The 16,978-nt window shown below is 35.4% G+C and overlaps 1 protein-coding gene across 6 annotated transcripts; it reads left to right on the top strand.

The window, feature by feature from the left end:
* Positions 1-6,837: 6,837 nt before the first annotated feature.
* LOC130746122 (putative recombination initiation defects 3) lies at positions 6,838-15,786 on the top strand. 6 transcript variants are annotated; one of them, XR_009022015.1, is made up of 14 exons: positions 6,838-7,142; positions 7,637-7,790; positions 8,709-8,853; positions 9,023-9,160; positions 9,628-9,680; positions 9,775-9,966; positions 10,206-10,271; positions 10,534-10,599; positions 10,937-10,986; positions 12,006-12,144; positions 12,375-12,462; positions 13,906-13,997; positions 15,015-15,122; positions 15,472-15,786. XR_009022015.1 is itself a non-coding variant. In XM_057598652.1 (14 exons), the coding sequence occupies exons 1-13, from the start codon at positions 7,075-7,077 to the stop codon at positions 15,116-15,118; spliced, it is 1,365 nt and encodes a 454-aa protein (XP_057454635.1). In that variant the 5' UTR covers positions 6,838-7,074; the 3' UTR covers positions 15,119-15,122; positions 15,472-15,786. The 6 variants fall into 6 exon arrangements, 5 of the variants coding, with proteins under 5 accessions (XP_057454635.1, XP_057454634.1, XP_057454637.1 ...); XM_057598652.1 differs by having other exon boundaries at positions 9,026-9,160; positions 13,893-13,997; XM_057598651.1 differs by having other exon boundaries at positions 13,893-13,997.
* The last annotated feature ends 1,192 nt before the right edge of the window (positions 15,787-16,978 follow it).

The raw sequence follows: 16,978 nt of genomic DNA, 5'->3' as shown, positions 1-16,978 counted from the left end.
GATATGTAGAAATGCCTATAACCCGCAACATATTTGCCCGCTTGCGTACTGATCTCTTTAAGAAGACATTTTCAGTTAAATAAACTTATAAACAACTAGTAGGTCAGGTTAGACCTTCTAAAAGGCCAGATCATGCCTTAAAATTTGGTCTATAACAGACATGTCAGGCTTGGACCGCAAAAATTGGAATGAAGTTCAGGCTTGGGCCGCACAAAGTCTGATCTGGCCTTGCCTATTTTCACCCTAACTGGTCAATAATTTTTTTTTCTTTGATTTAGCGGCAGCTATCACTATCACTAATTTTTTTAATATTATTTTGTATTGGTAGATCCTTAATGCCACCTCTGCTCCCATTTATAGTACAATATCAGAAAATGCATTCGTCCAATGAGTGCTAGTTGCAGTGGTTAAAGATGATTAGTTGAATGCTTGGATCGAAAGTTTGATCTTTAAAATCGCACAGCTGGCACACACTTTTGAGAAAATATCAAGAATATCTACTACAACTAGATCAAAATTATGAGACTAATTTAAAAAATAATAAAATTTGTTGATTATAAGTAAAAACAAAGACTAAATTTTTGTTCTTTTTGAACACAAAAAACAAAGACTATAAATTGCATCCATTTCTACTATGTTCTCAAGACGCGTTTTCTACTATTTAGGTCATTCTTTTCCAATTTTGTTGTTTACGCTAAATTCCATCCATAAATATCACAAATGATTCTTTAATGATAAAATTGATATTTTACATTATAATAAATCTTAGTTTTTAAATTATTTAACAAAGTGAATACATGCATACAATTGCAACCTCTACCAAGTGAGTTGGTGTAGTGGTTCAGCACTTCATCATTTAAGCAAGTGGTTGGGGGTTCGAATCCCAACTCTTGCGAATAGAAAAAACTCTTGGCCAGCCCCCTACTGCTTAGTGCGCTGACCGTGGGGCGAGGGATTAGTCTCACGGCTATCGGCTGTGGGGATACTTGGTCAAGACAAAAAAAATACAATTGCAACCTCCATTTTGACACGTTTGCAAACATGCATTAAGATATTAACAACTGCGGCGATAGCATATTAGCGGCGGCTAAAGCTATATGAGGACTGAAGACGGAGACGTCATACGTGTTATCAACAACGAAGAAAGAACAAAAATCAAGGTTTTATGTACATTCATTCATTCATAATTTAATTCCATGTGCTTGGAAATTGCAGGTGGGACTGCAGTGGAAGAATATACCAAGGAATATGAGAGGATGACGAACAAATGCTACAAGAGAATTTTCTTGGTCAAATGTGTGGGTGTAATTGATGTGATGCGGTAGGGAATCACTGAATCAGGGAGAAGAAAAAAGACATTAAGCAACCTAGTTAAGTTAAGTGAAGAAAGTGACAAGTAATATTTCATTTTTTTACAGTAACCATAAACAACATTATCGGGTTTCAAATGAAAAGCTTATAAACACTTCAATGTATAATTTACTAATTTGGACTTTTTATGAAGTCACAGTGAAGACAACGTATTGATTTTATTCAATACTTTATGAAGTCATGTCGGGTTATCTCCAACCCCACCAAAACAAATATACTATCCGTTCTTTATTATCTATTTACTTTGATGAAAAAATATGTTTCGCTTAGAGTTTTAAGAGAGAATTAAATGATATTTTTCTGAGAAATACAGGAACAGTAAATTAGGAAAAATAAAATACATTTTAAATGGTGAAATAGGAAAACAAATAATACTTTCCTAAAAATTAACAAAATTAATTGTACGTACTCTTTAATATGTGTGTTTTTTTTTCTCTTAACAGTTAAATAGGAACGTAGGTAGTATAAAGTTTCACTTGGATTGCGCTTCATATGAAGCACCACACATGCGGAAAAAAAGACACACTTCAATATGAATGTGAATCACAGCTAATGATAACAATAATCATTGTTGCTATTGATCGGTAATTAAAAGTCATTCAGGATGGCTTTGAGTTTTCGAATTGTAAATTTAGAAATAAGCATGTGTTCCGTGAAAGTGTACTTGAAATGATTTTTACTTAATTTAAAAACACTTTTGGTCTAATTTTTAAAACCACAAAAATAATTTTGGAATTATAAGACCTGCCTTTTATAGAGTTGAGTTTTGGAGGACTCTGAGGTCCAAGGTTTGTGATGAGGGTAAAGCCATGGTTTGAGTTATTCTTTGGGGACCTGTTTGTTTTAGCTTAAATCAATTTGATTCATATTTTTAAAAAATCATTATTTAAAAAATAAAAAAATAGATTATTAGGAAACCTCATTTTTCCTTTTACTCCATTCAAATCTCTCTCATTCTCTTTGTTGAACCAAACGTACTTAGGTAAAAAAAAATTGGTTACAAGAGGAAAATATACTTAAGAAGAAGAAGAAGTTTTTACAATGGCTAATAAATTCTCTACCCAATCTAGATAATAGAATCCTTTTCAAGAACAAGTTTAAGCACAATATCACATAAGGATCTTAGTTTTGTAGTTTTATCGTATGTTTCCTGAGTCACATGCAAAAACATTTATGGGTGTTGATCGAGCATTTTCCACATGCTCCTTATAGGACATTTCAGAAACAAAAGTGGGACCTCCACATGTGGAACATTTAGCATTCTTTAGGGCTCCTCTATATATCATGTTCTCTTCAAGAAGCTTTGCATTCCGATCCTTCAGAGTTGGAGTACGTGTAATACCAGCAGAAGTCAAAAAGTGTGTAATACAACTGAAAATATAAATGCTTTAAAGGAATTGAATTTGCTCTTTAAATAGTTTATGTTTACTGTTATCTTAGCCCGCTTATTTTGGAACCAAAATTTGATCTGCTTAGGGTCTAAAGCAGGGTCTTTGTGAACATGAATTGTTATCAAGAACCAATTGAGCTTGAAGCATGAACAATGATTCACAAGAACATGTATATTCAGATTTTTTCCCAAGCATCGATGCCAGATATGTGAACAAGCTTCTTGAGGTATGACTCTCTTGTATTCTTCTGCATACAACTGAGGTTAGGTTTAACTTTTAACCGATCTGCTTCTGATCTTAATTTCTTTGCGCTCTACAGTTTTGCATTTTACTAAAATTATTGATTTATCTGAAGACATTTCTGCATTTTACTAAGGTCTCGCACTTTGTCTCTGAACATGTTCATTGTCTCTGGCTTTCCAAAGAGATACTTAGTTTACATATCAATTATATCATTGTTTAATACATCTTCAGATTTTTCCCTAGGCATCAATTCCGGATATGTGAACAAGCTTCTTGATTACCAAACACACACTATGAACTTTAATCATAGCAATGTAGAAATATGTTAATAGTTAAAAAATATTATTTGAACATAATTTTTTATATAAATGTTAATCATAAAATGGTTATTTGGTCAAAAGCTTTTCTTTCATTAAATAAAGTTTTATTAAAAAAAATATTAAATCAAATAAATATTAAAATTTTATCGGCAAAAACTAACGCCATAGGCTTCTGTACAAGTATCAACTTTATGGTTCAAATGAAACTTTGGGTGAACGGGAAAAAATCGAGTATGATTGATGTGTGCTGGTTGAAGGGAGCTCTTGTTCTCCTTCTTCTCACATTCTTTTCCTGTAAATGTTTCTTCTTCTCTCCTTCAATTGTATGAATTGTAGTTTTTATATCCTGCTAAAGCAAAACTATTATGACCTGCCAAAGCAGAATTGACATGAGCTACAGATGCAACAAACTTGTGAGAAACACTAAAGTTGTGCTTCTTCCCCACGTGTTCTTCGCCATTAGATTCACTGGCATCAACGACTCTCGCTGCTTCTCTCGCGGATCGCCACGCAGACACTGTTGAATGTTTCAGAGTCCATTAGTGGGCTAGTCCAATCCCATTCAGCCCATTTAATCATAAAATTATTAAACAACTATCCAAAAATTACACAAAGACACACTTCAATATAAATGTGAATCACAGCTAATGATGAAAATAATCATTGTTGCTATTGATTGGTAATTAAGAGTGATCCAAGATAGTTTCGAGTTTTCAAATTGTAAATTTGAAAATAAAACATGTTTGGTCAAAGTGGTGTTGAAATGATTTTTATTTAATTTCAAAACACTTTCGGTCTAATTTTTAAAGCTGACAAAAATAGTTTTGGAATTATATAGTTTATATTTTTAATAATATGTAACACCACATCACCTACCGCCACCCTCCACCACACCACTGCCACAACCATCACCCTCCATCACCACCACGTCCCTTCATCGCCACCACTAGGAAACCTCCACCACCACCACTACTATCAAATAACATCCACCACCACTATTGCTACTCAACATCCTAAACTACCACTTCTACCAGGTATCCTCCATCATCGTGTCACCACTACCACCTATTATATTCTCTTTTATTTCCCTTCTCGAATGCCACCACCATAGTTGTGACTATTGTGAAAACTAAAATTGGATTTATAAAAACCACCTTGAATTGGACTTAATTTGTGCATTATTAGTGAAAGTGAGTTAGAGTGTGTGTCAAATCGCCACAACGTATTTGTCTTGGGGGCAAGCATAAGTCTTATCAGCCCTTTATGGCGTTGACTTCTGAAAAGAAGATGCTCTCCAGTTGAAGCGCCATCATTGATCAAGAACTTCAACGACTGGTCTTGTAGGGGCAGGGTCAAAGGCTGACATTGACTAGTTGGCGCTTCAAGCCAAACACCACATATCAGTGGCGGAGCCACAGGGGGTGCTTACTGTGGCTTAGCACCCCCAAGCTCCCAAGTTTTTCTTTTTTCTATACTATGTCATACCCATTTTTCTATACTATGTCTCCAGGATACATTAATTACTTTGGCTCTGTTCTGGCCTGTGCGTTGCTCTCTGTTTGCAGCTTTTTTTTTTCTTTTCTTTTAATTTGGCTTTTCATATGTTGTTTTTTATTGCTTCTTCCCATCCCCTTTTCTTTTCTTGTAAACTATGGGTGGGCACCCTTTATGCCTAATTGTAATGTATCATTGGCTTACCCAAAACAAACTATGTCATACCCATTTTATTAAAATAAGAGAAAGTTTCAACTATTTTTTTACATACTCATTTCATTTGTGAAGTGGAAATAAAATTAATGTTTTGTGTTATTTCTGAGAAATTTATGTACCTATCTTATATTACTATATTTTTAACTATTTTTTAAAACAGTGCCCTATATCCCTACAATGCCTAATCACCATTAAAGTGTTACTCTACTTTAAATTTTAAAGTTAGTATTTTAATCTAATAAAAAGTAGAAGTAGTTTATAAATAAACTGTGAAATACTTTAAACTAATAAATTGTAACGTTTTTCAAATATGAAAAGATTTAAATAAAGAGTAATAATCTGCATTTATTTCAACTTTTAAAATAAGAACAATACGCAAATAACAAAAGTAATAATTCATTTACAAATTTCTTTCCTTGATCGCATTTTTTCACATTTTTTTATTTTTATGTCTTTTTGAATTTTCTGTCACATATTATATAGTATATCTCTCATTTTTCCACTCTTCTCATCTCGATGATTCTCTCTCAATACTATCATAAAAATGCGAATGTCTATCATCTCCTTCCTCCACACACACACATCTGTATTATTGGTGATGTTTAGCTTTTTTTATGATATTCAATCTTAGCCCCCCTAGAAATGAATTCCTGCCTCCGCCCCTGCCACATATGATGCGCTCCATTAGAAGAGGCATGCTTGCAAAGAAATCACCAGGAGGGTGTTGATTGAGAGGGGAGAACGACGAGCATCGAGGCGTCTGGTACGTCTCTAGTTGGAATGTCCACTACTCCGTTGCAAGGTCGCACCGATGGTACTTGCAAAGAAACTTCAACGCTCAAGTTTGTACCTTTAGTTTTTTAAGACTCGCCTTTTATAGAGTTGAGTTTTGAAGACTTTGAGGTCCAAGGTTTGTGATGAATAATAGCTACAACTTGCAAGGGGAGTCGTCGAATTTCCTGACACATAGTTTGATCGAACGGGTGAGGGTACATTTATGTACTGTAGGTGGGGTTTTAAGTGTCACACTCAATCTTTGGTTAGCGGATTTCAGATGTGGCATGGATGATGGGAAAGTTTTGCGCTTGGGCCCTCAATTTGGAATGACGTTGATTTGTAGTATTCACAATTTGGGGGGTGGGTCGTCGTCGGCCGTAGGGGGGTGCACTCAGAAAGAGTGGATTCGTTGGTTGTTGGCCTCATGTGATTAGAGCATAACACGTGGTTCGAATATCTCTATTTCGTACATATCCCTTTTCTTTGTTGCCCACTGTCACTAAATCACCACCCCCAAGTCAAACTAGCATTGCACGGGTCAATACGCACAACGCCTAGTATCCATCGTTTACGGCTAGGACTACTGGGCCCGATTAGATCGGGGGCAAATGCCTACAAAGAGTTTGGAATACCTTGTAAGTCGGTTGTTGCGTCCGAAACTCGTTGTCTTTTCATAAGGAGCGATTTTACTTGGCACGAGTACCTTAGATAACCCTCTGATCTGTTGCAGAGTTGGGTCAAATATAATTGATTACATATGTTTGACAAGTGTTGGGAGATAGTCTTTCCGACTTTTTAATACTGACATTTCCCATTTGTCCGTGCATATGTATCAACTTATTTTTAAGCACCCTTGAACAGCCTTGAAGCCACGTCTGATCTCAATCCACATCCACACCCACACCCTTCATAAAGCAAAATAATAATAGTTGATAAATTAATATAGTAGAAAATTAATTAACTAAAATAAGTCTCATGAACGAAAAAGTGGAAAAACATAATTACCATGAAGCGAACCCAATTAATTGACCCGTATTAGCTGGATAGTTTAGGAAGATGTGTCTCCGAAAATTCAAATCTCAAGCAACGATCTCAAATATTTAAATCCCCGTTCAATTCCCGCGCGCATTTGTTTGCAGTGTGCGAGTTTCCATCATTCTTCCTTCTTCCACACAGAAAAAGCCTGCAACTCCTCTCTCGTACTCGCCACGCTTTCTCCGATGACCTAAGACGCCGTTTCATCTCCGATTCTCAAACGCAAAATGAAGATCAACAAGGCCTGCGATCTCTCCTCCATCTCCGTCTTCCCCCCTCCTCCTCTACATTCAAGGTTAGTTTCTCGCTTTTTCAATCACCATTCGCTTCAATCCTTTCGTTTTCGATTATTTCTACCTCTTCTTTTCCGAATCACTAGCTAGAATGCTTAATTGATTGTTTCATTCTGTGAGAAGAAATCGACGATCTGGAAATTGTTCACATATGCGTCCGTTTGAGGATGATTTTTACTCATTTCTGCTTCAGTTAGCTTCGTCTTTTCAAAATCTCATCAATTCTGCATAGCGATCTGTTTGGATCATGTGAAATTATCGGATCTGGAAAAACGAAGTTAAACTGATTTAGTATTTCATTACAAAAACTTCGATGAACGGTTACTTAGGCTAATTATGCTTCATTTGAAATTCATGCTTCTCTTTGAGTTCAGTTTTAAGATCTCTGTTCGGAATTCGGAGTGAATATCAAATTATCAGTAACCTGTGTGTAACTAACAAGGTTCCGGTGTGAAAATAGTGTTGTTGATAAGTCACTTTTGCTGTTTGTTAACAGGAGATCGAACAATGTATCGAGCGGAATGCAAGCTTCGCAGCATCGCTCGCAACTGTCTCAGCAGTCATTTTCTCAGGGGTTTTCATCTCAGCATGGATTGTTGTCTAATTTCTCTCAGAGCTCTCTTGATGAGGCTGTCACGACGAATGACCAGGTCGAACCTTGCTTCCTAAATGATTCAGTAATTCTGTTATAAACTTGATTGCACATTTGCACTTGTATAAACTTGTCTAATTTAAGAAGCATGACATTTTTGTAAACTATATTGCAGTTCTTTTATTAATTATTTGTGACTTGGAAAGAAAACTGATAGATGAAGCAAGAATAGATAAAGCATGATTTGTGAGATGAATCATGAATATATTTAGGGATGATAATAATAACAATCACAATTACATTCACCTGTTCTGATGTTGGTGTTGGTTGCAGTGACACCCTTCTTGTTTGGCAATTATACTTATCTACCTTGCTTTGTTATTTTTCAAAAGATTTATGCGTTCATAAAAGTAGGAAGTTATGTGTAATTTCATTAAAAAGGTTTCAAAGTGTGAGGACAGTTAATATAGGAAGGTAAGTGTAGTTTGTCAAATGTTAGAAGTGTGAATGTAATTAAAGCTAAGTCATTGTAATTATTCCTGTATCTTATGGTTAGTGGTCTGGTTGGCCTTTTCGGTTATTGTTCGGTCATATGGTAATGGCTGTAAAAGCTCACCTCCTGGTACACAGTTATCCGGTGCTCACCTATTACGCTTGAATCATGTAAGAAGTAAGAACACTGAAATGTCTTATCCATTTAGTGTGGTAAAAAATCAGCAGGGCACTACCTTGTGTGGGACTAGTATCTACAAATTTGAGAGGAAAAATCTCATCTGCCCCTCTTCTTATCACTAAACATTTGAAATGCATGAGAGGTCATTACCAGTTATTTTGTCCTGGTAAATAGAGAACATATTCCAAGATGCACCACTCAGTTATGATTTAAATAACATATTTTGAGTCATTGATTCCCTCATTAATACATGCAGTTCATGACTCTATTTCTATGTTTATTAAGTTCTTTTAATCCTTCCAGAGAATGGGTTCCCAAGAATATGAGAACTCTTCGAAGAAAATATCTAGCTTGCCCCGACTTACGTATTCGAGAGAAGAGAGTCAACCACCTAACTCGAGATCTTCAGGAAATCTCATGGTCAAATGGAATTCTGCAGATCCTAAAAGTAAGAGTATTTCATATCTTATAGTTTTAGCATTCACATAAGATTATATCTAATGATGATCTGGCTTTCTTGAACCTATGCAAAAGTAGGAAGTCAATTATGTTTGTGCCCTTTTATGTTTGCATGTTACTGCATTTACTAAAGATAACATATCTATTGTTTTCTGTAGCAGGTCAGTTAAGTGAAGGACTTGAACACCGAATTGGCATGATGGAAACTTCATTGAGCAGGTTTGCAATGATCTTGGATTCTGTTCAAAGTGACGTAATGCAAGTAAACAAAGGAACAAAGGAAATGATTTTAGACAGTAAGTAATTCAAATTCTAAGTATTTACAACACCCTGAAAAGAATTTATAGAAGTATTATGTATACTAATTTAGGTGAGTACTTATATTTGGAAGACAGCGAGTCTGAGAAACTAAAATCTAGTTCTTGCTTTAATCCTGTATTGACTTTGAATTTGAGTAATCACTTTTCTGAAGACATTCTACTGAAATTTTGTAATGCTTATGTTGCATTATTTAATAATTGTTTATTCTTAGAAACATAGTTCAATTGATAGCTCGTTCGTTTTTTCTACTTAGAATTCAGACATCTGGACCTACTATTCATTTGATGTTTGATGCCATCTTACTCAGTCTGGTCTTTTTTGGTTGGGTTCCTTGCATCCATATTCTAATGATAATATCTGAATGCATTTTCTGGCCTGGTATGTTGCATAAATTACTTTGGTAACCTAGTATACAACTTTTAACTTCTTGCTTTCCGTTCAGTGGATTACATAAGACAGAAGTTGATTGCTCAGGATAATTCACTTCAGTTAATGGTAACAACCTGGTTTCTATCTTGACTTGCATTATTTCTCTAACATTAATGAATATCGAAGTTCAGTTACTGAGATAAGGTGGTTTTTAAATCAGACTAAAGGACAAGAAGACATTAAAGCAAGAATCGACGGGAGCTTGAAATCTGTCACTGAACAGTTGAGCCAGGTTACAAACAATGAGAAGTTACAGGAAGTATATTTGATGGTTTCAGCCTTTCCTCAGCTATTTGAAGCCTCTCTGCGAAACGTACAAACTTATCTTCATAACACCACCAAAGAAATGCAGGCACGTAAATATGGCAATAAATATTGATTAAAACATGCACATATATTAAACTTCATTTTTTTTCTAAGGTTAGTAGTCGATAAACCTACAACATAAAGATTGCTTAAAATCCTTCACATGTTTTATTGCTTTTGTACAATGTTTTCTTCCCATTAGGTTTCATTCATTCCCTTCTCGTTTATATCTTAGTATCTTGTTGTCTGGCAACAAACTGATGCTTAACTGATAAGTATGTGCAGGAAATCTCTTGCAGTTTGAAGAACCTCAACCCAAAGAATCTTGCACAGCCTATTCTATCGTCAAAGGTGCTTTATCTCTAATTTTGAGTCATTAATACATTAATCTTTTTTAGAAAAAAAGTATACAATCACCTCAATGTCTTCTATAGATAGACACCTTGAACTTCCCTTCTCCTACAATATAAAGATTTCTTAAAATCCTTCACACTTTTTATTGCTTCTGTACAATGTTTTCATCCCATTAGGTTTCTTTCGTTCCCTTCTCGTTTATATCTTAGTATCCTGTTGTCTGTCAATGAACTGATGCTTAACTGATAAGTACGTGCAGGAAATCTCTGGTAGTTTAAAAAACCTCAACCCAAAGAATCTTGCACAGCCTATTCTATCTTCAAAGGTGCTTTATCTCTATTATTGAATCATTAGTACACCAATCTTTTTTACAAAGAAAAAGTATACAATCACCTCAAATGTCTTCTATAGATGGGCACCTTGAACTTTCCCTTCTCCTAATTAATTGATAATTTCGAATAAAGTCCCAAAATATGTCACTAGAAAAAACATGGTGTGATACACCAGTCTTAGACAAGTAAAAACTCATTACGAGGTGAAAGTGGTTGTATACTCTTTTCCCCTTTTTATGGTGAAAGGAACGTTGCCTCGTTCCATATTATGCTGCTGTTTTTTTCCTTTAGTGAAAAGCATTTTTCCCCTGATACATTGTTAGCTTGCAGAGTATTAGCAAACAGGCTACCCCACCGAAAATGCGTCAGCCTCCTGTTAGGTAAGTGTACCTCACAAATTTACCTAATACAGTGTCTCTGAACAGTTAGTAAAGTTGTGTTCAGTTGTCTAAATTGTTTATGGGTAAATTTAGCGAAGTTTCATACTTTCATTTATTATTTGTGAAAACGTTTTAAACCGTTGTTTACAGGACTATGTAATGTACTTTTCACTCCCAAATGTGAGGACAAGTCCACATAGGGTTGAGTTTAATTTTATATGCCATAGTTGATCTGAGAGAGGAGATCAGTGGCAATTAATCATTTCCGAAATTTCATATTTATATAGTATATACAACATCCTATTTGATGAGTAGATAGCAGTAGCACTCTGTTTTCCGGTTACACTGCTGCCTTGAGGCCTTCCTCTATGGCTAATAATAAGTGCATATTTGGATCATCGTGGTTAAAATTATTTCTGGATAGGGAATAGAATTGATTTTAGTAAAATTGACTATCGTGTAAGAGAATTGAAAATGAAATAATTTATGTTAGGATACATTAATGAGAGAAGTGATTTCGTAGGTTATGAGAAATCTAAAATGAAATCTAGTAGTGAAAACCGAAGAAATTAAGATTTGTAGCTCCATCCAAAGTTGATTTTAAAGCTAGAATCAATTGTAAAAGTAAATATCCAAGAGTGTGAGATTTAAAAATCACATGATCGCTATGGGGGAGAGAAAGAGATCATACATCCTTTACTGAGGGGGTGGAGTCACTTCTTTGGGAGGCTATTCATCCTTTGTTTTGAAGAATGCTGCCTCTCCTCTTTTTCCACAACAAACACATGATACAATTATTCTATTTTCTACATTTTGAATCATGCTAAATTATATTGTATCCACTTCTTCACACTGGCTGATAAAATGCAGCTCTATTGGAGTATAATGATCTAACCTTATATTATTTTCTGTTGGTCTTTCCCATTGTATTGAATCATTAATTATAAATACTTCCTCTTACAGCTGGTTATATTAAAGCATTTGATGAACAAGGTCAGACCTATTTTTCTTGATTTCAGTGAAGTGAAGATGAGGACACGAGCTGCTGCAGCTCCAAAGGTGAAAATGGGAGGGTGGATGTCAGTAAAAAAAGAGGTCACTTTTTCAGATAGAATATCTGAGAAGGTGCAAAAGAAAAAAGAACCATGCTCTGAGAAGGTATTATCAAAATGTTTGTCTCTCCTCATTCATGATCAGATAGTTACATGCCTTCCAAATCAAAATAATTTTTATGTTCTTGCTTCTTATTACTTACGGATATGATATGAACAGTTATAAGATGCACTTGACAGTGACATACATCACTTCATTTTCGTGCAAAAGTTTTGTGCTTGTCAAAATGACAAATCTGATGCTGTATGAATTGCCATGTACTGTTCTCATAACAGATTGTGAGGGGAGGACGAGACTGTGCAATCGTCATTGAATCTGATGAGGAGGACGGAGCTTTTTCCTGCTTGGTCGAAGAAAACGCAGGTGGTTTTTGTCTCTATTATTGTTCATATTGTCTCCTTTGCTCATGGGTCTAGATGCAGTTTTGGGCTATGAAAAACATTCATTAACATTATCTTCTGTTTCAAGGAGGTGAGGGCAATAATTAAGTACCATATAATTATGATTAAAAATTGATTAATTATGACAATTTGTCTACACTGGATATAGACTTCGATATTAGGTGAATTTATTATTGTTTATCAGTTATGATGTAAGTTAGTTTAGTCAGTTAGTGTGTTGGTTAGCTTGTTAATCTTTTCGGTTATCCTTTCTGTTAGTTTTTTAGTTTTTTCGTCAACTTCTTCCCTTTCCTATACATAACTCTTGTACCTTGTATCTCAAGTAAGGAAGATATTCATCTATTCAGAATCTAAAATTCTCTCAACCCTCTTCTTAGTTTCTCTTACCGTAATATGGCATCAGAGCAAGGGAACCCACCCTTGCTTTGCTACCGCTCGCACTTCGATTCATTGTCAACCTTTGTCATTCTTCCTTCCTATCTGTTGCTTCAATTCGACCTGTAATTCATAATCAATTGTTTCATTCTTCCTTTCTATCTACTACTTGATTCAGTGTGTGATTAATCATGAATGAATCCTTGCTTAATGGAGAAGAACACCAAACATGATGGGATCGACATTTAGAAACTGTGGATCCGACTTGAAGCCCGTATTATCTTCATCGAGCCGAAAATTCTGGTATGGTTTTGGTATCTCCTCCATTGAATGGTTCAAATTAACATTCTTGGAGGAGAGCGTTGCGACGAGCTTTGTCAACAAAGTACAAGTTAAAATTTATCAATGGTTCGACCAAGGCACTGAGCGGAGGAGATGAAATGTACGAAGATTGGGATCGCTGTAACAGTATGGTAGTCTCGTAGATTACCCAAACCCTATCACCACATATTGCAGAGTGCTATCTACATTGATAGAAACTTACTTTGTCATGCAATTTTGCCCAAAAGATTTTGGTCCTATGCAGCAAACCATTCTGTCCACCTCATCACAGATGACAATCTCCTGTTTAGGTAAAAAGTCTCCTTTTGAACTACTTCATTGTACTCCCCCAACCTTATTAGTTCTTAGGGTTTTGGGATCTGTGTTTTTCTTCCACCTTAACAAAACATAGAAGTAAACTTTGTCCTCGGGCTCGAAATGTATTTTCATTGGTTTTAACTAAATGCTAAATTCTATCTGATCCTAATTCTAGAGAAATTTTTATTTCCTGCAATTTTTTTTATGAACATGTTTTCCCCTTTACATTATCATCATGCACTAAACACCTACTCCTAACACAAAACTTTGATTTTCTTTTTTATCTTCAATCTTCTTTTGGTCCATCTAATATATCACCTTGTCAAACTTCCTCCTTGAATCTTGATAATTCTCATGATTGTTCGCCTCCATCATTAGTTCCTATTCGCAGGTCTAAAAGGAACAAACAGTCTCCTTCTTATCTTGAGGACTTTCAGTGCCGGCTTCTTAACTCTGTCCAGTCCACTTCATTCTCTTCTTCAGGTACATCATATCCTTATCTTATTATCTTGTAACTCCTTATCTCCATCTCATCTTCATTATGCTCTTGCTATTTCTTCTATCACTGAACCTAAAACCTACACTGAAGCTGTCAAGTCTCCAGAATGGGTTGCAGCCATGGAAGCCGAAATTCATGCTCTAAATGGAAATATGCATGGTGTCTCACTTATTTACCTGCTTAAAAAGTTCCCATTGGTTGCAGGTGGAATTATAAAATAAAATACAAGGACGATGGTTCTCTTGAATGATACAAACCCGTTTGGTTGCTAAGGGTTACACCTAACAAGAGTGGGTTGACTATTTCTATATTTTTTCTCTGGTCGCCAAGTTTACTATAGTCAGACTTCTTCTTGCAATTGCTGCCTCCTAAATCCTCTTCTGAAGTGGAGTACTGTTAACTTCAGTGGTTTACTTACTTGCTCACTGATTTGTGTTTACCTTTCATTTCTCCTACTCTTCTTTTTGTGACAGTCAATTCGCTTAGCATATTGTTGCTAATCCTACATTTAAGCGTATCAAGAATATCGATATTGACTGCCACTTAGTTCGTGAGATATTACAAGCTTGGCTTTTTCATCTTCCGTTTTCATCACTAAACCTTTGGATCCTCTTCCTTTCACACGGCTGCTTTCCAAGCTGGGAGTGTTAAACATCCACTCTCCGGCTAGAGGGGGGATATTAGGCGTATTTATTATTGTTGATCAGTTATAATGTTAGTTCGTTTGTTAAGTCAGTTAGTTTGTTGGTTAGCTTGTTAAGCTTTTCTGTTGGTTTTTAGATTTTCTGTTCGCTTCTTCCCTTTCCTGTATACAACTCTTGTATCTTGCATTTCAGAATCTAAGGATTCTCTTCTGATCGTTTTAAACTCATTGATCTGCTTTGAATTATTGCCAGTGATATTTAAATTTAATTTAACTGTTTACAAATTTCTTTATTACAAAGTTTTCATTATTTGAATAGAAATAATAACTGCTCTATGTATGTGTTCCCATGGAGAAGACTTGTTCGGAAATATAACCAAGGAAGAGGAGGAAGAAACCCAGCGGATTTTACAGAAAGCAAGAAGGCGTAAGAGGAAGTATAATAATGTTATAACCATCTAAGAAGGTAACTCTTCTAGCTCCATGTATGGTACTTTTCCATTTGGAAAAGACATTCATGTATCATAGTGTCTGACAAGGTGTAAATATCAAAATGTTTTTAGTTATTTTGAGTTTATATGAGCTATCTAATCTTGATGAAACCTATGAGCTGTCCAATTTTGATTGCATGGTTTAAATTACTTGAATGCCAAAATTTACAATTTCCCTGAAAATAGGAAATCCAAATCCACTGCTATGCTATTTTGTGACACATGTGATCCCTCTGTCAGAAGTTATGATCTCAATTTCAATTCAATAACATGTTTACAATCGAAATCAGATGTCATTACAATACCACTTTCTTGATTGTCCAGGTGCAATTTGATGCTTTCAGATGCAGAAGGAACCCCCACCCACTTTTTCCTCCTCAAGGCACAAAAAATCGTTAAAAGCTTCTTCATTTGGTTTGCTTACTGGTTTAATTAAGCTTTGTGGACTGCATTTCCTTCAGTAGAAAGTGGTTCGTTCTTTCTATCTTAATATGGGAAGACATTCTAATTTAGCGAAAGCTTAGTGCTTACGTAGGTTCATTCTTTTTTCAGCTCCTTGTTTTATTACGTAGTTTTACTCAGGGCAAACAGATATAGAAAACTAGTAATTCATTTTATGCAAAAAAATGAAGTGTCAAAATTAACAATTTTATTTGGCAAAAATTATAGAAAGATAATGAAGCAAACTTCCACTTGTGGTTTAATCATTATTATGATGGAGAATGGTGAGGAAATGATGGAGAATAGGGAGGAAGGGATGGTGAAAGAGTTGAGGAGAGGGGGGTTGAAGGGATGGTGGTGTAGTGGGATACTTTTTGAAAAAATGAAGAGAGGGAAATGGTGTTGTTAGGTGTGGGGATGGTTCATTTAGTTTTACCCTAATTCAATCCACCGTAGGCCTTTTTGAAAGAAAAATGCTTGACCCACATTGTAAAATAAATTGGTGACCCAAAATTGGCCCACATCAATTAGATCATCATAGTGCTTTGGTTTGGGCATGTGAAGTACGAGGCAGCTGAGCTGAGCGTCCCCATGTTTCATAATAGTGAGGATGCCTTTCTTTCACAACTTGCAAACTAAACCTAGTTTGTGGTTGGTTTAACGCTCCTATCCAAGTAGGGCACTAGCTGTTTAAGGGAAGACCAATCTCTTATCTATGAGGGTAAGTGGACTCTGCTCTATAGACGTGGGTTCCAGTACTAGAGAGGAGAAACGAGGATGTCACTTAATACAGCTATGGTGAGATAATGAGATATGTATGCAAGCATTTGAACTGCAATTGCCGACGCTGTTTGCTCGTGCTCCAAACATATTGTTTTTACTTTTTAGTGGCTCGTAAAATGTCACTTGAAAATTCTGCAATATTAACTTTCACGTGTTGCCAATCGTATATTAACATTGCTTGAAGGCTGAAGCTCACACAAATCACACAGAAGAAAATCAAAGACGATTCTAAAAAGAGAATAGTAATAAGCTAGAAATTAAAATAAGGTAATTGAAATATAAGGAAGACAAGATGTATTGTGCGTTTTTATGGGCGTTAATGTAATAGATGTGCGTGATTTCAAGTTTCTTTTCAGCAAGCTAAAATCAAAACTCACTCATTTTGTAGAGACATGAAGAAAACTTATTTAACCGGTTAACCCTTGTTTTTATTTTTCTTTTTATTACATCTTTCATTTTTCTCTCTTCATATATCCTATCCTAAAAATGTCGGCCTTGGGAGAGGTAAAGAGAAAGAGAGGTCGGGGGGACAGAAAATCGTTATGAAAAGTTAGTATATATGTGCACAAGATGCCACAACAAGGAAAATTGTGATCTCTTTTTCTAC

This window comes from Lotus japonicus, chromosome 3 (assembly GCF_012489685.1).
Source record: "Lotus japonicus ecotype B-129 chromosome 3, LjGifu_v1.2".
Lineage (NCBI taxonomy): Eukaryota > Viridiplantae > Streptophyta > Magnoliopsida > Fabales > Fabaceae > Lotus > Lotus japonicus.
Note: the sequence above shows the minus strand (reverse complement) of the source record. Positions and strands in the feature narration are given on the sequence as shown.

Excerpts from the sequence above, each read along its gene's own strand:
- LOC130746122 (XM_057598651.1), top strand. The coding sequence starts at position 7,075 with ATGAAGATCAACAAGGCCTGCGATCTCTCCTCCATCTCCGTCTTCCCC. Across the intron at positions 7,143-7,636 it reads CCTCCTCCTCTACATTCAAG|GAGATCGAACAATGTATCGA; the intron begins GTTAGTTTCTCG and ends GTTTGTTAACAG. Across the intron at positions 10,600-10,936 it reads AGCCTATTCTATCTTCAAAG|AGTATTAGCAAACAGGCTAC; the intron begins GTGCTTTATCTC and ends GTTAGCTTGCAG.